The sequence below is a fragment of the Protopterus annectens genome, chromosome 1.part1 (genome assembly GCF_019279795.1).
Source record: "Protopterus annectens isolate FY-2018-M chromosome 1.part1, PAN1.0, whole genome shotgun sequence".
NCBI classification, from domain to species: domain Eukaryota; kingdom Metazoa; phylum Chordata; order Ceratodontiformes; family Protopteridae; genus Protopterus; species Protopterus annectens.
In genome coordinates this window covers 1,132,647,223-1,132,670,055 of record NC_056726.1, presented here as the reverse complement: position 1 = coordinate 1,132,670,055, position 22,833 = coordinate 1,132,647,223, and the positions used below count along the sequence as shown (strand labels likewise).

The following is a 22,833-nucleotide window of genomic DNA, read 5'->3' as shown; positions in this document are numbered from 1 at the left end:
AAAATATTTAACTAGAAATACTTACATAGAGCATTTTTAACACCAGATAGAATTAAAAGCATCAGTACTACTACAAATGGATTTTGCTGGAGGTATGTAAAGTCAAATAAATCAGACTGGATTCATATTTTTATGAATGTAATAAAATTAAATCATATTGGAATGGAATCAATCATTTTTTACAAGCTTCATTTAATTATTTTTTACCTTAACTAAAGTATTGATTATACTAAATGTAAATGAAGGTCCCTACCTGAATAAGACAAAGATGTATTTATTATAGCCAATACTTGCAATATCTAGGAAATGTGTAACCAGAAGGTGGAATTCAAATACACCCCCTGACCTCGGAAGAATTCTACACTTTACTGAAGACAACTGCATCAATGGAAATAAAAATCAAAGAACTACGAATCTATCCTAGGCCATTGGTAAATAATCCTTGGAAGAAAGTTATATCTTTGTTGGGCACCCTGCAATAATCAATATTGTATCTCTGATAACTGATCTGTTAATTTAATATATAATAACATACAGTGTATATAATTGAAAGTCAGGCTACTGTAAATATCGTATATAGTTGTTTAAAATGATATTTAAGAAGATTATATAAATGTTATTTTAATTGAAAATAAAAAAATATTTGAGTCAAAAAAAGTCTTGGAATCTTTGAGGCTGCATGTTAGTGGTCATTGTGATGATATAAGGTAGTGCCACTTGTGCCAGGGAGAGTAGGGCAGAGCATTTGCAACATATGCCAGCATAGCTACTTGGAGTTTTGTAAAGAATTGTATGCAATTTGACTTTTACACTCATTTGTACAGATGCTTGAGTTCAAATGTATATGTAAAGTTGATTGTGCTAAAATGCATCAATGGTGGGCCCTGCTCAACAGAAAAGAGATATACATGTATGTCAGACAGTATTATTGTAACTGATTAAATGTATATGTTTTCATACAGAATTCTGGAAGGGAAGAGGTTAATCTTAGTCCAGTTAATTTTGAAAAATAGGTTAAAAATTAATTGGCTGTGGGTGTGTATTGTACCAGAGTCATGTGATGCCTTTCTATAATCAGCTGAAATGATTCTTTAGATATTAATGAGAGATATTTTGGAACTCTTAAAGCAGCAGCACTTTGGATCTTGACAGGAAAGATCTCTTACAGATATCTCACACAATCACACACCTCATCTTGCCTTGCTGGAGTAATCAGCTCAGCACTCACCATCTTGTCTTGCTTTAGTAAGTAACCAGGTAACAATAATACTTTTGTCAATCAGGAAAATATACTGAGATTATGTTTTTTATTATTACTTCTTTTATTATTATTATTTCCTGCATCTGTGTGAATCTATCCATCTGTGATATTTTTTTACATCTCCTATGACTGAAACCGTGGTGTTTATTGTAAACTAGATATTCTGTATTCTCATGTTTTCTATTCTATTATTTATTATTAAATATATTATTAAATATTTCAATACCTTTTATTGAGTCTGGTCCTTTAGAGAATACTTTTAACATCTTGAGATGTGGCCACTCATGAAAGCCTTATTACATTAGTCAAACTCTACAATTTATAATAGTATTAATTTTGTCAATATAATTGGGTACCCTTTGTAAGAGCCTTAGAGTAGCTGTCTGGTGGCAGTGTAATTACCTCATAGTCTGGGTGTGTGAAAATCAAATATCCAAGTTCGTATGTCAGCTACTGGGAACAGGGGCACAGAGCTGCAAAGTGTTTAGTGTATATTCTTGTTTGGGGCCTGAAGAGAGAGAAAGAGAGTCCAACACCAGGTCTGGAATGTGCTGTCTGTGTGCTCTTAAAGGAAATTGTGCTGGTGCAGAGAGCTGTGTCTGAAAGAACTGTGTGTATCCATCTTTGTTTCTAGTGACCATTCCTCACTGGTGTCTAGTGGTGAGGATTGAGGCACTTTGATTACTTGGTCAGAGTATGGATTGTCACAGTCATATATGTTCCCAGTTTATGAAGGCAGAGATAAAATCACCCATGAGTAGTGTGTTAGGCATGTACTAGGCTAGCTGCACTTGTGGAAGCCTAGCTAATTCCCCTTCAAGGGTGAGACTCTAACCCTGTACTTTGTGCCTCTGAGGTGAACACCTTCAGCATTATACCACCTCCATCCCTCTGTTGGCTTAATTCTTGGACTACTTTCTGCTACTTTTTTGAGTATAATATTCAATATGGTTATTGTTATTCTCCTTATGGAACTACATCCAAATTTCCTGTCTGTCCTTTTTGTCTTGACATTCCCCCAAGTTTCATCATCATCCCTTTCTGCTTTAAATTATAGCTTTATGGTCGTGCTACATATAGGAGCCTTAACTGTGTAAGTCTGAAATTCCCCTGCAAATCAGGTAATCCAAAATACCTTGTTCTATCCGAAGGATCAACTTATCCTACTTGACTCTTGTCTTCTTCCCCTCCCAGATAAAATCCTTCAACTCTTCATTAATTCCTATCCACAATTTCTCCTCTGGTTGATAAAAATATGCCTGACCTATATTTAGGTTTATAGGATCATAGGTAGGTGCTAGGCTATTGGCCCTAGGGCCTATATAAGCCTAGCCAAAAAGGTACCCTGGCTTTCGCCACCCAAGAAAATTATTTTCCTGTGCCCCTGTCGAGCAAAGCCACAGAGGTGATCCCTGGGGTGAATTTCCTATTTCCCATCCAATCATCAATATTTTTCTTGAAGAGCGCTAATGAGGAGCTTTGTTTGATATAGATAGGTAGTTTGTTCCAGAGTATGGGAAGTCTCTGGGACAGGAATCTATCCTTCCAGCATGTTCTGTTTATTGTGGTGACAAGGGTTAGGTCCCTAGAGTGTGTATCTCAGAGGGATTGGGATTTCTTTAAGAGAGCATGTCCAACAGCTCTGGGTTTGACATAGCTTTGTATGTTAGGCAGAGATCACCTCTGAGTAGGCGATATGCGACAGAGTAAAGCTGGAGTTTTCTGAGACAGTCTGCATAGGACATCTGTTTGAGGCTAGTAATCCTCTATGCGAGGTATTTCTGTGGCATTTCCAGTTGTTGTAGATGTCTTGTGATGTACATACCAAAAGGGGTGTTGTACTTTATAATGGATCTAATGAGTGAAGAGTAGAGGGGAGCAATGACCTCTTTTTTCCTGGATGAGAAACCTTTTGTGATGAGGTGTGCCATGTAGGAGGATTTCCTGACTACTGTGGTGATGTGATTATCAAAGGAGAGACTACTGTCCACCCGTATCCCAAGGTCTCTTATCACACTTTTGGTGTTAAGTAGATTACCACCTATATGGTAGCTCAAGGGTACAGAGTTTTTTACCAAAGGGGATGACAATGCACTTTTTAGCATTAAGCTTGAGGCCATGACTTTGACACCAGGCATCTGTCTCAGTGATGTCCTTTTGTAGGATGTCCACATTGTTAGGAGTTTCAATTATGGCTCCTAGTTTGCAGTCATCTGAGAAGTTTGTTAGCCAAAGACATTCTGTGTTAGCTTGTACTTCAGAAAAGTAGATACCAAACAGGAGAGGACCCAGGACTGAACCCTGTGGTACTCCACTTGTTACTGGCCTGAAGTTGGATTTGGAGTCTGCTACTTTGACAGAGTGGGTTTCTGTCATTAAGCCAGTTGGCAACTCACCTTGTGACATAAGGATTTATACCTAGTTTAGTGAGTTTATCTATAATTCCAGAGTGGGGATGGTGTCAAAAGCCTTGGCAAGATCTAGATAGGCTGTGTGAACCACCTTACCCTCGTGTACGGCTTTGTTGACTGCTTCAAAGAAGTCTATCAGGTTTAGGAGACATGATCTGCGAACTGGGTGGGGTCCAGAGTTTGGAATTACAAATGTCTTTCTTTATAAGTTTCATGATGATACGTTCTATGTTCTTGCAGACCAGGCTCATTAGGCTAATGGGGCAGTAGTTCCCAGGGTCCGTGGTGGCTCCCCCTTAATAGGAGTGGGATAACCACCACTGTGCACCATTCAGAGGGCACAAAGCCTGAGGTGAGGTTATGATTAAACATGGTGCTGAGGTGGGGTGCCAGTTCATTCTGTAGTTCATGTAGAATGCAGCCTGGGATGTTGTCATGTCCCATGGATGCTGTGTTCCTGGCTTTGGAGAGTGTGTTTTTTTTACCTGTGCAGCTTTGATTACAGGAACTTTGCATTCTTCCAGTATAGAGATGGGTCCTTTAAGAGGTGAGAAGGGGGTAAAGTTAGCGCTGAACCTATCTGCCAGGATGTTGGCAATATCAGTTGGTTCTGTATATTTAGTACCATTGTGCTGTAACTCAGAGCACATCTGAGTGTTGCCATTGAAATTCTTGACATAGCTACAGAATGCTTTGTGGTTGTCTTTAGAATCAGTGGTGATTTTGTTTTCATAACTAGCTTTGGAGGGTTTTATGAGGGATCTCAGCTTCTTACTGAGGCTGACCAGGGAATTCTTCCAATCATGGGATTTTACTCTATTTTTGCAACAGTTTCTTTCTTCTGTTGTAGAGTTTGTTTATAGCTGGAGACCACCAGATTGGCTTCCTTTTTTGGAGGATAGCATCTTGGTTCTGTTAGCATGATCCATGCACTCATGTAAGTGCTTATAAAGTGCATCTGTGTAGGATTCAGCAGTCATACTTCTACTGTCCATCTGCATGGGTATCGTGAAGTTTGCCACTTCTGTCTTAAGAAGTGTGAAGTTGGCTTTGGAGAAATTGCTTACTGTGGTTTCCCTAATGGGGGGTGGGAGTGGGATTTGGATGTCTAAGGTTGTTATATTGTGGTCAGATCTGACCAATGAGGAATTGACATCTGGTGTGGAACACTGATCACCCATGTTGGTAATGACCAGGTCTAGGATATTGCTGCCCCTGGTGGAGGTGTGGATAAGTTAATCCAAGGTGTTGGAATTTATGAATTCCAGAAAATGTTGAGCAAAAGAGTTGGTAAATGAGTAGTTTTCCCAGTTAATGGTGGGTAGTTGAAATCGCCCATTATTAGGATGTTGGGTTGTACCTTAATATTTCATTTTCCTTGTATAAAGATTTGAACATCCTGGACATACAGCTATGTATACTAAACCCCTACTTCCGCAGTTACCATTAACTAATTTCACCAGTTGCGAGGGTTGACTTACAGTCACTTCTACTCCTTCCAAAATATACTTACAATATCTACATGCTCTACATTTTTGTGTTCCCCTTGTGTTGGAGTTTTCAGGTATGGGATGTCCTAAACAAAACTTTAAGTTACATTCTGTCTTATAAACAAACCAAGGCTTTTCACCCACCATACCAAATAGCTCTGAATTGGTTTTAAACATAATCCAGTTCTTAATCATAATTTTGCTTGCCATGTCAGTAAACTCCCATTGGTACAAAACCATGGAGTTAGTAAAAACAGGCTCTGAAGATGTATTAAAACATTGCCCACCAAATTCCTCACTATCCAGCAATGGTCTGTATCTAGTACCCCATCCCTCTAAAACAGTTTTGCTATTTTCCATCACCAATTCTGGGGGGTAATTTCTCTCACTAAACATCTTAAAGAGAAGTGAGAGTTCCAGTTTGAAATCACTAAAGTCAGAACACATCCTAGCTGGTCTGATCCTTTGTCCTCTTACTAAATTCCTTTTAACATGGTGGGAGTGGGAGCTATGAAAATCTAAAAAAATATTTGAGTAGGTTGGCTTCCTATAAAATCTGGAACTAGTCTCAAGATTTTTAAATATAGTAACATCCAAATAGTCAATACTTTCTGTTGGCTAATTGTGGGTAAATTTAAAATAGGGACTGATCCCATTAATGTACCTAAAAAATATTCTACTTCATTGACACAATGTTTCCACAAAATAAACACATTGTCTAAATTAATACAAGTAGACATGCCATTGCTTACTAAACTTGGAAAGGCTCACCCAGACTCTGCTATACTTTGCTGTGAGGGGAAAGGTCAGCTTGCTTTTTATTTGTTGTATTACTTTATTGCCTTTTTCTATTTTGAATACTGTGAATTGTTTTACTTACCATGTGTTTTACTTGTATTATGCTTTTAATTGCATATTAAAACTTGAAAAAAGACCACAGCTCTGTCTCTTGTGAGTAAGGCAGAAATTAGTACAGGTCAATAGAACAGGTCAGTTAAGATTAGTCATCTGTGGACTGAGGGGTGGAGCAGGGAACTAAACCTTCCATTTAAGGGGTAAAAATAAAACATTTCAGAGCTTTACTAGAAAGGCTCACACAGACTCTGCTACACTTTGTTGTGAGGGAAAGGTTAGTTTGCTTTTTATTTGTTGTACTACTTTATTGCCTTTTTCTATTTTAAATACTGTGAATTGTTTTATTTACCCTGTGTTTTACTTGTATTATGCTTTTAATTGCATATTAAAACTTGAAAAGAGACCACATCTCTGTCTCTTGTGAGTAAGGCAGAAATTAGTACAGGTCAATAGAACAGGTCAGTTAAGATTAGTCATCTGTGGACTGAGGGGTGGAGCAGGGAACTAAACCTTCCATTTAAGGGGTAAAAATAAAACATTTCAGAGCTTTACTAGAAAGGCTCACCCAGACTCTGCTACACTTTGTTGTGAGGGAAAGGTTAGTTTGCTTTTTATTTGTTGTACTACTTTATTGCCTTTTTCTATTTTGAATACTGTGAATTGTTTTATTTACCTTGTGTTTTACTTTATTCTGCTTTTAACTGCATATTAAAACTTGAAAAGAGACCACAACTCTGTCTCTTGTGAGTCAGGCAGAATTTGTTTCCCCACTCTCTCACCTGGTTACTGTAGTGTTCTTAAACACCACTGTTTTTCTAGTTGCCTTCCCCTTATGTTAATTTGACCATATATCTCATTTCCTCTCTGTTTTTACTGGCTTGTGTGAGTAAGCACAAAATTATCATTTTGTAAAATCACTCCCCTTCAACTATTTACATTTATTGGCCATCCTACTGTATTCCATAGTACCAGGATACAAAAGTGACCACCCCCTTTCAATTTATCTTGACGTTTTAAAAATAGTGACTCTCCACTAAAACTTAATTGTTTAGACAGGTAAAACCTAAGTTACCTACTTTCACATCTAATACCTCTAGTGCACACTGCAGTATTTAGGATAAACCATTTTTTTCATCTTACCTTTAAGCATCCCTCTGACTAGCACTTGCTTTAAAACCTGCTGGAAAGCACTAGGAAGTCTTAAACTGATACAAGCACTCAACTCTCCTTGTTAATAAGGAGAAATTAATCATAGGCACTAAACAGCCTATAATTGCAAAGTTCCTTGCTAAGGTAAGGGAAATCAGCTCTTGTACTTTACAAAAAAAAAAAAAAAAAAAATCAGGCATGTCCAAGTGTCAGCTTCCGGTGATTTACCCTGTCCACCTGGTTATGAGTCTGGGCATACTGGGGCAATGCAGCAATTAACTCATGTACACAGACAACCCTCTCCTCCTACCACCCAACACTACAACCTGCGAGAGATGCACTTACATAGCCAAACTGGAAGCAAAGCTCTCTTCACCCAAGATTGTGCTAGACATTCAAGAGAAGAAGGTTAACACCCACACTACACTTCAAGCAACACATAGCCCTTCTAAACCCACACCACCAACACCCACACATAACAACACTAAACCCACATATGTGGAGGCCCTTAACATTAACCTTCCCAAGCAACAAGGACCTCTGAAGCTGAAATGCAAACAAACACCAATCACAACTAAAGTGTCACATAGCTCACAACACCAGTGTGCCACCCAACAACAGCCCCTAAGGCAAGACAATGTACCCGACACTTTAGTCATAGGTGACTCTATAGTCAGGCACACTGATGTCCCACTCACCAAGGTGAACAAGGAACAAATTACAGTCAGCTGCCTGTCGGGTGCCAGGATCCACCATATAACATATGCACTCAAGTCACTCCACAAGAAGTACAAATATGACTCTGTCATTCTCCATGTTGGAATGAATGACTTGAGATGTACCTCCCTGGACTACACGAAAAGAGACATGGAAGATCATGTGGCCCAGGCAGGTATGACCTAGCCCTAAGTAGCATCCTGCCTTCGCCCAGAATTATACCACAGAATAAAGACAAAATGATTAACTTCAACAATTGGCTAAGCTTCTGGTGTCATTCAAAGGGGATCCAGTATCTGTCTGCCTGGGATGACATGATCGACAGACCACGATGCATTGCCAGAGATGGTCTGCACCTGTTGCCCCTGGGATTCAGGTTACTGGCTAAGGCTCTTGCCACCCCATAGTGCCTTTTTAGGCAAAGTTCAAAGGACAAAATCACCACCGTAACAGGTACAAGCATGCAAAATCTGAAGGTAATGCTACTCAATGCTAGAAGTCTAAACCTCAAAATGCACTCTCTCGAGGCACTCCTAAAAATGGAGAACATTGATATCTGTGCAGTAACTGAGACCTGGTTTAGGGCTCCAGAGAGCACCTCTGCAATACTAGGCTACAACTCTTACCACACTTTTCGGCCACCAAACCAGGACCGAAACACTAAAGATGGAGGAGTGTCCATATTCGCCAAGGATATTCACAACACCAAACTTGTTGCCCAGCACAATGCGTCAGAAATTCTCCAGGTGCAACTAACACTAGGTAAGACTGCAATCCAAATTGTAGCTTGCTACAGATCCCCCACCATGCCCCAAGATTCTCACTACACCTTTCTAAACATACTGGAAAATATTAAGATACAACCAAACATCCTAATACTGGGTGATTTCAACTACCCTGCCATTAACTGAGAAAACTACTCATGTACCAACACCTTTGCCCAACAGTTCTTGGAATTCCAATACCCTGGATCAACTAATCCTTAGTCCCACCAGGGTCTCTAATATCCTAGACCTGGTCATTACCAACATGGGAAATCAATGCTCCATGCCTATGGTCACCCCCTTGTTGGTCAGGTCTGACCATAAGCTAATCACCCTTGACATCCACATCCCACCCTCACCCCCAGTAAGGAAACCTCAATAAAAAACTTCTCTAAAGCCAACTTCATGCTACTCAAGTCAGAAGTGACAAACTTCATGACACCCATGCAAACGGGAACTGAAAGTTCGACTGCTGAATCTTACACTAAGGCACTGTGTGAGCACATCCATTCATGCATGAATCATGCCATCCCCAATAGAACCAAGACGGTCTCCTCCAAAAAAAGGAAGGCAATTTGGTGGTCCCTTGCCATAAACAATCTTTACAACAAAAGGAAGAAACTGTTGCAGAAAATAGGAAAATCCCAGGATGCAAAAAACTCCCTTACCAGCCTCAGTAAGAAGCTGAGATCCCTCATAAAAACCTCCAAAGCTAGTTACGAAAATAAAATTGTCAAAGATTCCAAAGACAACCTCAAGGCATTCTATAGCTATGTCAAGAATCTAAATGGCAATGCTCAGATCTGCTCTGAGCTACAACAGAATGGCATTAAATATACTGATCCCAAGGATATTGCCAATGTCCTGGCAGATTGATTCAGTGCAAACTACAGCCTCCTCTAACCCCCTAAAGGGCCCCTCTCAATACCGAATGTTTGCCAAATTCCGGTAATAACGGCCACACAGGTAAAAAATGCACTCTCAAAAGCTAAGAATGCAGCATACATGGGACCAAATGACATCCCAGGCTGTGTACTACATGCACTACAAAATGAACTGGCACCTCACCTAAGTGTCATGTTTAATCATAGCTGCACCTCCGGCTTTATGCCCACTGAGTGGCACACAGCTACAGTTATCCCACTTCACAAGGGGGGATCCACCTTGGATACCAGGAACTACTGCCCCATCAGTCTGACGAGCGTGATCTGCAAGGCCATGGAATGTATTATCATGGAACTTATAAACAAAGACATTGGCAACCTTCAAACACTGAACCCCACACAGTTTGGGTTCATGAAGGGCTGATCTTGTCTCCTGAACCTGACTTGACTTCTTTGAATCAGTCTCCTGAGCAATGGACAAGGGTAAGGTGGTCCACATAGCCTATATGTACCTTGCCAAGGCCTTCAACACCATCCCCCACTCTGGAATCATAGATAAACTTACTAAGCTGGGCATTAATCCCTACATCACTTGATGGGTTGTCAACTGGCTTACTGACAGAACCCACACTGTAAAAGTAGCCGACTCCAAATCCAGCTCCAGACAAGTGACAAGTGGAGTACCTCAGGGTTCAGTCCGGGGACCGCTCTTCTTTGGCATCTACTTCTTTGAAGTACAGGCCAATTCTAAGGGACTCTTGCTAACAAAGTTCGCAGATGACTGCAAACTGGGAGCCATTATTGAATCCCCAAATGATGTGGATATTCTACAAAAGGTCCTTACAGAAACAGATGCTTGGTGCCGGAGCCATGGGCTCAAGCTCAATGCCAAGAAATGCATAGTTATCCCCTTCGACTTTGGGAAAAAACATGTACCCATGAATTACCACATAGGTGGCAGTACACTAAACACTGAAAGTGTGATAAGAGACTTAGGGACACAGGTGGACAGTAGTCTCACCTTCGATAACCACATCACCACAAAAGTCAGGAAATCCTTCTATGTGGCACACCTCATCACTAAGGGATTTTCATCCAGAAAAAAGGAAGTCATTGTCCCACTGTACTCATCCCTCATTAGACCCATTATAGAATACAATGCTCTGTTTGGTATGTACCTCTCAAGACATCTGCAACAACTGGAAAAGCCACCGAAATACCTCACTGAAAGAATCACAGGCCTAAAGCAAATGCCCTATGCTGACCATCTAAAAAAACTCCACCTATACTCACATATCGTCTACTCAGAGGCAATCTCTGCTTAACATGTAAGGCCATGTCAAGCCCAGAGCTGTTGGATATGTTACACTTAAAGAAATCCCAATCCCTCAGAGTTACACACTCCAGGGATCTAAACCTTATCATCACAATGAACAAAACATGCTGGAAAGATAGGTTCCTGACCCAGAGACTCCCCAGACTCTGGAACAGACTGCCCATACATGTCAAGCAGAGTGCCTCTTTGGCCCTCTTCAAAGGGAGCCTTGATGAGTAGATGGGAGATAGGAAATTCACCCCAGAGATCACGTCAGTCGCCCTGCTAGACAGGGGTCCAGGGAAGTAAATATTGTAGGAAGAAATAGCCAGGGAATCGTTATGGATAGGCTTGTATAGACCCTAGGGACGATAGCCTAGTACCAACCTATGAACCTATGAGCCTATGGAATTAAATATAAACTTAGTTTCCCATGAATACATTACTAAATTTGCATATATGGGTGCAAAACTTGCACCCATATTGACACCCTTGATCTATTTAAAATATTCACCCTCGAATGTTACATAATGGTGACACAAAATAATTTCCATTAATTCCATAATGAAATTAATGATGGTGTTATCTAACTTACCTGACTTTTGTATAGCCTCATAAAATAATTCAAGCCCTTCACGGTGTGGTATTGATGTGAATTAATCCACCACATCAATAGTGGAAAAAATTATTTCATTCAATAAAACTGATTTTTAATTTTCCTAAGGAAGTATCAGATAGGATATGTTCTACTGAATGTAATTGCTCTTTGAAAATTCTGTCAATAACTATCCCTAATAAGTATGTCAGACTCTTATGGGCAGCCACTATCATTCTAAGAGGGGGGTTTAAAATATTCTTATGTACTTTAGGAACACCAAACCCATTTGGAATTAATGGATATTCATTATTTAAAAAAATGTACACTGTTTCGTTAATTGCTCCTTGTAACAGGGAGTCTTCCAAAACATTTTCATTTTGTTGTGTGCTATTTGACTTTCATTTAATGATACTGCTGTATATGTTTCAGTATCATTTAAAAGTTGGTTCATACTGTTTTTATAATCAATAGTGTTCATTACCACCATACTCCCTCCTTGTTCTGTCTAAGTTCTTTTAATATCCATTTTTTGGCAGTACTTTCAGTGGAGGAGTCCTTTACTTTTTGCTTTTAACTTTGCTATTGTTTTATTGGACTCCAAACACCTATGGCTGGCCAGCAGACTGAGGATGTTGAACTTGGCTATGTATCACATAGGTATCTCAAAACCATGACTAATAAATTTTTTTTGCTACAAAATCCGCTATTGGACATGGACATTGGGACTTCTGCTCTTCTCTCTGATGCTACACAAGAGAGGCAAAGAGGTGACACTGAATTTACCATGTCATTGACATCTTTGCAAGATACATTAATGAAATTAAAACGCCTACAATGGCACAGATTTTATTTTGAAGCTTGTCTTAAGAACAATATTGTGCCAAGAGACTTATGTGTTTTATGCATGCCAGCACAAAGGGAACCCTATCCCAAGTTGCTGGCATGCTGGCAGCATATTAACTTACAAACTAAACTGTCTTTTGGCTTTTTCCGGTTAGGGGTCGCCACAGCGGAACTCTGGTCCGCTAATGATTGGCAGTTGATTTTTACATGCTGGCTTGCTGGGCCTAACACACAACCTTCAATGAAGGAACGCCCATTCACGCATGTCGTCACACAGAAGACGCTCTAACTGTCAATTGAACGGGCAACGTCTAACTGTGAGGCGACAATGATACCGCAGCACCACCACCGCGGTAAGGTTATGAATTTACTTATTTCCTTTTTTCAACCTGAATAGGATGCACTGTTAAACAAAGCTGAAGACCTATGTATTCAGCTGGAAAGAGACTATAAAACTGAATACCATAAAAATAGACTTATGGACATACTATGTGCAACTGCTAACTATGATTTAAAACTTCAACAATTTAAGTTAAAGAAACTAAAACGCGATTATCACGATTTTTCATCAGGTAACATCTTTGTGCAAATCCATGGTTACACAGAGGTAAAAAATGGCCTAATAAGGTAGATGCCCAGGTTCAGAAAGTTAATGAAGGTTTAAAAATAAGTTTAACATACAGTAATGATATAGGTGGTATATGTAATATAATTAGAGATAACTGAAGAATTTGTTTAACAGATGAGAATATAACTAGAGTTGCAGGGACACAACCTAAATTTATTTTTAAAAGAAATAAAAATTGAAAGATATTCTATATCAAAAACCTATGCATTTTAAAAATCCAGGCATCAAGAAGAAGGGAATTCATCCATGCCTACTTTGTAAAGCCTGTAAGCACATTTCACAAGGAAACTGTTTTATACACCCCAGGACCAACAGGAAGTACTTTTTAAATATGTATGCTGACTGTAATATGCAAAATGTTGTCTATATTGCAAATTGTCAACAGTGTACTGCATACTATGTAAGAAAAACAAACTACAGACTTAAAGATAGAATTTTTAAGCATCTGTCAGATATAAGGTTAAGAAAAGAACATAATGCACTGTACAAGCATATAGAATTGCATAGTGATAATTTATTTGCCTTTATGGTTATATGTGTTGTAAACAGAATCAAAGAATGGGTGACTTGTATAATGAAACTGAATACTGAGATACAATGGATTCTTAGACTGGGAGCTGACAAAGCCCCAGGATTAAATGATGTTGCCCCTTTAAAACCAGCTCTAGCAAAAAGGAGGGTAAACTATTGATTTTCATTGGTTGTGTTGTACTATATTAGATACTATGTTTTTACTAGTGTTTTATCATATGATGAAGGGATTTACCCAAAACCGCTTATGATACTGTTTTTATTGTTTTAATAAGGCGAAGTTGCTTCATACACAGAGTGGTAGTACTTGCCTTACTTTTGGAATTACTAAGTACTTTTAATAACATTGTTTCTTCCTTACTCAAATTGTAATACTTCTTATAAGTTTGATTGTTAGCTCTGTATATCTCCTGAGTACAAATCTTCTCATAGGTAGCTATTATGGGTGTAGGGGTGGATTGAATATACTCGTATTTTTCACTTTTTATTTGGAATTTCCCCCTGTTGACCATCCCTGAACGCTGTCCTTAAATTGAGCTTCCTAGTGTACAGTTTAAATTCTGTCAATACTTTAGCTATATCAATTTTGAATCCAGGTATAAATTTAAGCCCTTTCTTAAATAGCAAAAAATGTATTTCCGTAATATTCTATTCACTGTAATTAAAAATGTTGTAGCCATCCATCCAGTCTTAATAATTTCCCATTAAAAGCTTGTACTAAATTATTAAACCCTAGTCCCTCCTGTTGCTCTTCTTCACATTCTGTTTTCTCCCTCTGTATCATTGTCTCTTCGGGGTGTAGGAATGGGCTAAAATATTCTGTTGACCTTTCTTATTCACTATCCTGTCAGACCTTCTCTATGGGGGTATTCATTGTTGTAGACGTCACTACCAGTTATATGACACCTGTTGTGTTCATACTGATCTTTATTATTAGTATGTTGAGGAATTCCTTGTTCTATTGCCCCTACTTCTTCAGTATCAGTTCAGGAATTTAACCTATCAGTTCTTAAATAGGCTTTTAGTAGAGGGTAGGCTGCCTTCTTATTCTACTCAGTTTCATCTCTATTTAATTTTTTATGCTTCCTGGCTAAATTATCCTTCACGTGTTGCTTACCTTTATCAAACATTACATTATATTGTGTTTCAAATTTGTAGAACCCAACATCATTAGTAATTTTACCATTTAATTCATTAATTTCATTGAATAACTGTTTAATCTTGTTGTTGTTGATACATATAATTAACTGTATTAGTTCAAGTCCATGCCTATCAAACATCTGAAGTAGTTCCTCTACTTCAGCCTATCCATTAGGTAGTCCAGTTGGAAAGTTACACATCTGTAGGCCTTTCGGAACCCTTTTACATTTAATACACTCAGCAAGGTATGTGTTATCACATTGCAAGTTACGAACATTGCTGAATTTTGTTTCAAAGGCACACACTCTTCATTTAGGTTACACATCATTGAAAATTTTTCTTTTGATGCAGGAGTAAATGTAAAATCCCCATTTAGCTAGTAATTTGTCTGGGAAGAAAAATCTTCAATGGATGCCCCTCTTTGGCTGCAAGGGATTTCCTCTGCTACATTTGTAACGTTGTTCATTTTAAAGTTCTTTTTTCTCCTCACCATGCCTTTGTGTACTTTCAGATTGTTTTTGTTCACCCTTTGACTCTTGGACGCAAAGATCACTGGGAATTGCAGTCTCTCCAGCGATGATTGAATCTCAGTTACTTGCTAAGACAGTAAATTCACTACCTGCATTAAACTACATCCTTCTTCCCCATTCACCTTCTCTCCCTGTTCTTTAGAAACCATAAATGGTTTAGTTTTGTCTCCACTGGCCATATTTCAAGTCGATGTATCTCACTAGGCTCAATAACAAAAAAGTCTTTTGACAGGAAGATGTTGTACAGTAGTGTTGGTAATTCCCATGGATTGAACACTACGACCGTTACCACTTAACTGAGGGTTCTTAAACTTCTGCATATGCATATTCATGGGTTTAAATCCCTTCGTGTGCATCAAGTATTGTAATGATATCAACATGTTTCACAACAGAATGGGTACTCATTTTAGGCAAAAGACAACCATATAACCATCATGCAACAAAAGGTGTGAATAAATAATGTATATGATACCAGATGCACAGTTTGAGAATACATGCTGTACTCTTTCTGATCTACATAATGCTGTAGTATATATAGCATAGTTTCTTTCCCATTCATTCACACTTGTAGCCTTAACATCATAGGCAAGTAATGTCAGTTCCTCTATGGTGTTGCTAGCTAATGCAGAGTTCTGTAGGTGATGTATATTGCTTCCAGGCAATTTATTCCAATTTGCTCCATCTCATCCATTGCAAAAATGTTTTTTCCCAGTCAGCAAGGAAACTGTTAATCCTGTTAAACAATTACATTAGGATAATATACATAAACAACAATATTAGTTAGGGAAATATGTATTTCTATGTAAGAATGTTAACCTCATAAATTTGACATCCCATCCCTGTGTGCATATCAGGAACTGGAGAGATGTCAAGTGAAACTGACTTCAGATATTAGTGTTAACCAACATGAGCTGTGGTCTCTGTAGGGCATATATACATATCAGCAGCACACATGGAAAATTAGTACTGCCATGTTTCACACCTTAAATTGACACTGAAGCCATACCAAATACTGCACCTGTGTTCTGCTTCTCTACCATCCTTTAATCAACGTTGGTTCTCTGTTACCATTTTTGTACACCAGATAGAGTATTTGAGATCTGGCTTGGGCACCAATTCCCCTGCCATATTTCCTGAGATCCCTAAAGAAGAGAGAAGTCTGGAGAGGATAAGGGTATTGCTTCATTTATGGTAGAGACAAAATGTGAGCAGTCCAACATTTTTGTACACTTCCTTGTAAAAAACTACTGTCGGGGGCTACTGGAGAGGGGCTATACCAGGTCCAGCATAGAATAGTTTAACCAAGGCTGCCCCCTTTGCTATTTACATCCCACACATGGCGGAACAGAGTCATCACCACTATAGTGACTTGAAATGGCAGAAAGCTGTCCTCCTTCTCCAGTCAGAGGAAGGTTATAGGGTCAATTCAACACCTTGGTATTGCTAGCATATCACCATATAACAATGCATTACCATGGCATGGCACCAAACACTTCTTCAATAGTCTCTTTCCATATGTTTAGCCCCTGCAGACATTAAGGAAATCAGGAGTTGCATCAGTAGAGGCACATGTTAGATATAGATTTAAGTATTAATGAGTGTAATATTAGCCTAAAATTAGTCGCACCAATAAGTAATAAAGTTTATAGACATCATGGCAGAAGTTGTTTGCCAGACAACTAACTCAGTATGCAAAATTCTGAGGGTGCAAACCGTACAGGAGCTTTACAGTATTACACAGTGAAGACTTTAGCTTGACTTTGTCTTTCTTGTAGTTTTTATTGGATGGTTTGTCTGTGTGACCTTTTCACCCTGTGGTTTGATGGTCATTTCATAAATTCAGGATATCTTAGCATGCTGCATTAACATCTTTAGGATGATTTTTTTGAGCTTTAAGATGATCACATTTCTACCTTATATGACAGATGTTGTATTTGCTCCATATTTCTTTTTAATGTAGTTATTTCACATACTGCTATACTGAAATAATATGAGCTTTTATTATAAACTTATTTTATTCCTTTTAAATTATTTCAAGGTTCTGTACCACCTAAGGAAAGTACGCTTCAAAGATGTCGATGGAGAAGACTTATTTTTTGATGGCAATGGTGATGTAATATTCCAGTCAAATATTATTAACTGGCAGTTAACAGCAAATAGTTCCATGAAAGTTGTAACTGTGGGACAGTATAAACCATATTCTCAGCTGGGACTTCATTTCTATGTTAATAATAATGCTGTCTTGTGGAGTGGAGGCCAGACTGAGGTTTGATATTTGCCATCTTTACATCTGTAATCAAATCATTTTAATTGTTTCATTTGTTTGATTGTTTCTTTTAATGGATTTGATTGGGCCTAGAATCCTTGAGAATAATACATATACCATTACAAGCCATGGATACTTTTATGATTAGAGAAGAGGCAGAAGGCACTAAAGATTAGATACCACACTACAATAGGTTTCACATGAGTCATAATAATTTTAGTTATGTTAATCTTTATTAATTTTGTCACCAGAGCTAGTTTTTCTACAGTTGAAAACAATTGTGCTTATAGTCATATAGCTACGTTTTTCTGTATTTGGGAACATTTCTCAGGGTTTATGAACTTATTTCCAATGATTCCTGATACTGCACTTGAGCTCAAAACAAGTTCATTTTACATTAAGAGGGTTTTATTCTGCATCATGGTGAGAGTAGAGGGGTTATTCAACCCATTCCGGTTGGTAACTGCTGGTGGAAGCCTGATTGTGTGTTTATCTGATTGGCCTGAGGGCTTAACTGTGGAAAATTCTTTTAGCTCTCTGAATATGTCCCAGGCGGATATGACTCTAGCCTTGAGTAGCATCCTACCTTCACTAGTGATGATGGCTGTCACCCTACAGACATTGGATCCTACCCAATTTGCTTTTGTCAAGGGGCAGACCTTGCCTTTGAACTTCTTCGGTCGACTTTTTCAGAGCAGTCAAGGCTGATGAGGGTAAGGCAGTTCACACAGCCTACCTTGACCTTGCAAAAGCTTTGCACACAATACCCCCACTCGGGCATAGGACAAACTCACCAGCAAAAAATGTAAACCCATATGTCACAAGATGGGTTGCAACTGGCTCAAGGACAGAAACCCACAGGGGTCAGTTTGCTGAGCTATGTCAGATCAGGTCAGTCACAAGCTGGGTGTCCCACAGGGGTCAGTCCTGGGAGGTCTCCCCTTGTTATTTATTTTTTTTCCAGTACAGGGCAAATAGGAGGATTGTGGCTGACAAAGGTTCGTGAGGATGATCAAACTGGGCGCTAATTGATACCCCATAAACACAACTCAGATTCAGAGCAGGAATCAGAGAAATGGATAGTGCCAGAGCTACGGCTTTGCCGGAACACCAAAAAATGTATAGTCATACCTCAGAAAAAAAAACAACACACAAAAAAATTACCACATAGGGTACCATTAATTGGGTAATGAGAGGGTAATCGGGACCTAGGGACCCAGGTTGACCACCCTCATCTTATTTCCACTCTCACATTGCCAAAGTGGTTTGGACCTTCTATCAGGCCCACCTTCTCAATCAGATCTAGATCTAGATCAAGATCAAGAGAGGTGCCCTGTACTCTTCTCTTGCCAGGCCAAATTGCCCCATTTGGGATGTATCTTACCGACACCTGCAGCAGTTGGAAAGACCCCCAAAAGTTCCTTAAGAAGAGGATAAAGGGTCTTAAACATATGTCATATGCTGCCTGACTGAAAAACTCTCCAGTCATTCCGCCTCATCAGAGGTGATCAGTGCCTGACGCTGACTGGCATGTCCGGCTACATCTGAATTAATGGACATGCTCCACCTCAGAAAAATCGAAATCCATCAGAGCCACTAGAGCAAGAGAATTTAAACCTCAACACAAATAAAACAGGGATGAGGGACAGGACAGATTCATAACAGAGGCTCCCTACACTCTGGAACAGAATCCCAATCCATGTGTGCCCTATTCAAGAGAAATCTTGACGAGTGGATGAGAGATCGATTTACCCAGGGGTCATCATCTCTGTGTCACTACTAGACAGAGGCACAGTAAACTAAACCCTAAGGGGAGTAGTATTCATCCTGGGGTGGTGGTGAAAGCCACACACACTCTGAGGCAACAAGGAGATCCAATATCTGTCAGCCTGGAGAGACATGATCAACAAACCACAATGCTTTGCCAGAGATGTACTGCATTTTTGCCACATGGCTTCTGGATACCGGCAAAAACTTTATCTATGCCCGTTGTGCCTTTTTTAGGCCATGCCAAGTTGTCAAACCCTCCAACATACCAAAAATCACTCATGACTGCTTAAAGGTACTGCTGCTCAATGCTAGAAGTTTAAATAAAAAAATATTTGCACTCCTGGAAGCATTCCTCACTCTGATGAACACAGACATATGTGCAGTCATGTAAAAATGGTTCAGAACTGTGGAGAGCACCTTGGCTATCAAAGGCTACAATGCCCTTCATAAATTTTTATTTTTTATTTATTTATTTATTTTTTATTTTACATTTGTTGACCGGGCTAGTCTAACTGGATATATGTCCATTTTCAGTAGAGGCCCGGGGAGAAAAGTTCCAAGCATGAACAGTAAAACAATGTTAACAATATATAACAATAATATAACAAAGACATGTAAAAAAAAAACAGTACAGTGGTAGCATTGGTTAAAAGCAAAAATATAGTGATGTAGTTATAGAATATAGACATTACGCTAAAAGTTAAATTAAGTAGAACAAGACAGGTGTACTAAACATAAAGTGGGTATGAGAACAACAGAGTAAAGTCCTTATGATTTATCCTCTTACTATGAAAAAAAAAGAAACAAGATTAGGAGGCCTAGGTTAGAGGCCTAAGTTAGAGGGGTAGGGAAAAGGGGTATGAGTAGGAGGGGAAATATATTTCAGTCTGGGTTAGCACAGGGGCAAAGCCACTGAGTTTTAAGATGTTCTTTAATATGTTTATTGAATAGAGAAGTAGAAGCTAGGTTAGATAGTTCAGGAGGGAGCTGATTCCAGTTTTTACCTGTAGTGTTTGAGAAAAGTGAGTCACCAGCTTTGTTGTTAGATTTAATTGAGGAGACCAGGAGTTTATTAGCAGAACGTAGTGTAGCTAGATTTTTATATGGTGAAATCAGATTAGTGAGGATAAGGGTATTATTGAGGTGGTATAGGATCTTTTGAGTAATAAGTAACTGTTGACAGAGTATGTGGTTCTGCAATTCTAGCCATCCTAGTTGTTTGAGGTTAAGACAGTGGTGAGTTTTAAAGGGAGTACATGTAATGAATCTAGCTATGCTATTATAACAGGTAGAATGTTTGGAGATGTTGTTTTTTGATAGGTTAGTATATATAGCAGAGGCATAGAAAAGGGTAGAAATGAGGTGGGTCTGTACAATAGTTTTCCTGGCTGTGGGGGTAAGGAAGGGTTTAATTCTATAGAGAGTACCAAGTTTTTTGTTAACAGATTTTATGGTGGCATTAATATGGTCATCATAGTTAAGACGATTGTCAATTGTAACCCCTAGTAGGTGGATGGTAGTATCTGGGGTTATGTTAGTAGCATTGTTAGAGGTTATAGAGAAGAATGGTGTGGATGATTTTTGAGTTGGAGTAAAAAGCAGTAGTTTTCTTTTTTGGGATTAAGGAGGAGGCAATGTTTCATAAACCAGTTTTCAACATTTTGGAACACAGTTTGGGTGAGGGACTGAAGGGATGCTATGTTCTTAGCAGTACAGATTAAGGTTGAGTCATCTGCATATTGAATGCAGGTGGCTTGAGGTATGTTCATGTGGAGGTCATTAATAAATAAGGAAAAAAGAAGGGGACCTAAGATAGAGCCTTGTGGGACTCCAATATTTACTAGGAGTAATGAAGACAGATTGTTATCCCAAAGTACTGCTTGCTGTCTGTTTTGAAGATAACACCTAAACCATTGTAATGCTTGTGAATCAAGAGAATGGTACTTTAGTTTGTCTAGAAGTAAGTTATGGTTAACCATATCAAAGGCTTTTGACAGGTCAATAAATAGTGCAGAGGAAAATGAGTTATTGTTATGATTTTTATTAATAGAGTCAGTGAAGGATAAAAGGGCAGTCGTTGTGCTATGGAATGGTCTGAAGCCATGTTGGCAGTTGGCTAGTAGGTTATTTTGTAGAAGGTGGTTGAGTAGTTGTTTATGAATACATTTTTCCATTATTTTAGCTAATGGGGAGAGTAAGGCAATAGGGTGAAAGTTAGAAAGCTCAATAGAAGATCCACCTTTATGTAGAGGGATGATGTGAGATACTTTCCATATGGTAGGGATTTTGCCTTCAGAGATAGTTCTGTTAATAAGTATAGATATGGGGTAGTGTATAGCTTTTGCAGCAATTTGTAGGTATTTGGATGGGAGTTGGTCTGCAGATGGGATGCAAGGTTTCAGTTTTTTAAGCAGTTTATAAATAAGAGATGTAGGAATAGGTTGTATATGAAAGGTAGGAGACGACGTCGTGGAGGTATTTGGTGGGGGAAGCAGTAGATGGAGGTAAAGAACTGGCTAGGGTTTGAATGGCTTCTGTAAAGTATTTATTAAAGGCATCAGGGATCTGGTTGGAATTATTATGGTTGAAACCTAATGGGGCAGGAGTAGCTGAGTGTCCTGGCTGAAGACGTTTGTATATCCCTGACCAACATTTTTGTGGTGTTTGTTGACTGGTTTGTTGGAGGTGGAGGTAGATGTCTTTTTTGTCTCTAAGAGTATCCTTCTTGGTGGCATTTCTTAACTGTTTAAAGAGGAGGTGATCAGATGGACATTTGGTAGCTCTCCATTTAGCCCATATTTTGTTTCTGAGGAGCATCTTCTGCTTAGTTTGTTTTGTTAGCCATGGGGTAGATTTGGATCTTATTCTAGTAGAGTGATAAGGTGCATGGTAGTCTAGGATTTGAAGAAAGTTAATGTTGAAGTAGGTCACAGCCTCATCAAGTTCAAGATGGGTCAGTGGTGACCAGTCACATGCTTGCAATTCATTCAGGAAACTATCAGGATTAAAGAATTTCTTTGAGCGGGAATGAGTTTATGAGTAGTTGGGATATGAAATTTTTGTCTAATAATGTGAGTAAGCATATGGTCACTAATATTGTCGGGAAGGGTTCCTGGAGTATAATTGCTAGGGTGGTTATTAAAAAGGATCCACTCAAGAGTAGATTATTTCCTGTTAGGTTTGTGGATTCTAGTAGGAGTGGTTATTAATTGAGAGAATCCATCGAGATTTATGTGGTTAGTAGGGTTTTGAGAACTACAGGTTAACCAGTCAATGTTGAAGTCACCCAGTACAATGGTTTCCTGGGGTAGTTGGGTAGAGAGGAAATTAAGTAAGTTTTTATCACCATCAGCTCAAGATAAAACAAAAGGAGGAGGTGTCTCAGTGTTCACAAAGGACAAATGCACTGCTACACTGTATCAGCAATGCGAATTGCTTGAGCTGCTACGTGCCCAACTATACATAGGTGCACTCCCCTACCATATCCTTGCTAGCTAAACATCCCTTAACATGAGTCTGGAAAACCACATCTCCTACCTAAACCTACTGTAATCTCTTAACATTCAGCCTAACACCATACTTATGAGAGGCATCAACTACCTCTCCATAAACTTGGAGAGTTATATGACCCATAATTCACTTGCTCATAAAAAGACATAAATAGTGCAGTAAAAAGTGGAA

General features: G+C 38.9%; 1 protein-coding gene across 1 annotated transcript in view; it reads left to right on the top strand.

Annotated features, from left to right (window-relative positions):
• LOC122815714 (extracellular calcium-sensing receptor-like) overlaps positions 1–22,833 on the top strand; it is a 152,142-nt gene that overhangs the window by 53,259 nt on the left and 76,050 nt on the right. Inside the window, exon 4 of the mRNA XM_044088462.1 lies at positions 17,155–17,382. Within this exon, the coding sequence (XP_043944397.1) occupies positions 17,155–17,382 (228 nt within the window). The remainder of the gene's footprint in view (positions 1–17,154; positions 17,383–22,833) is intronic.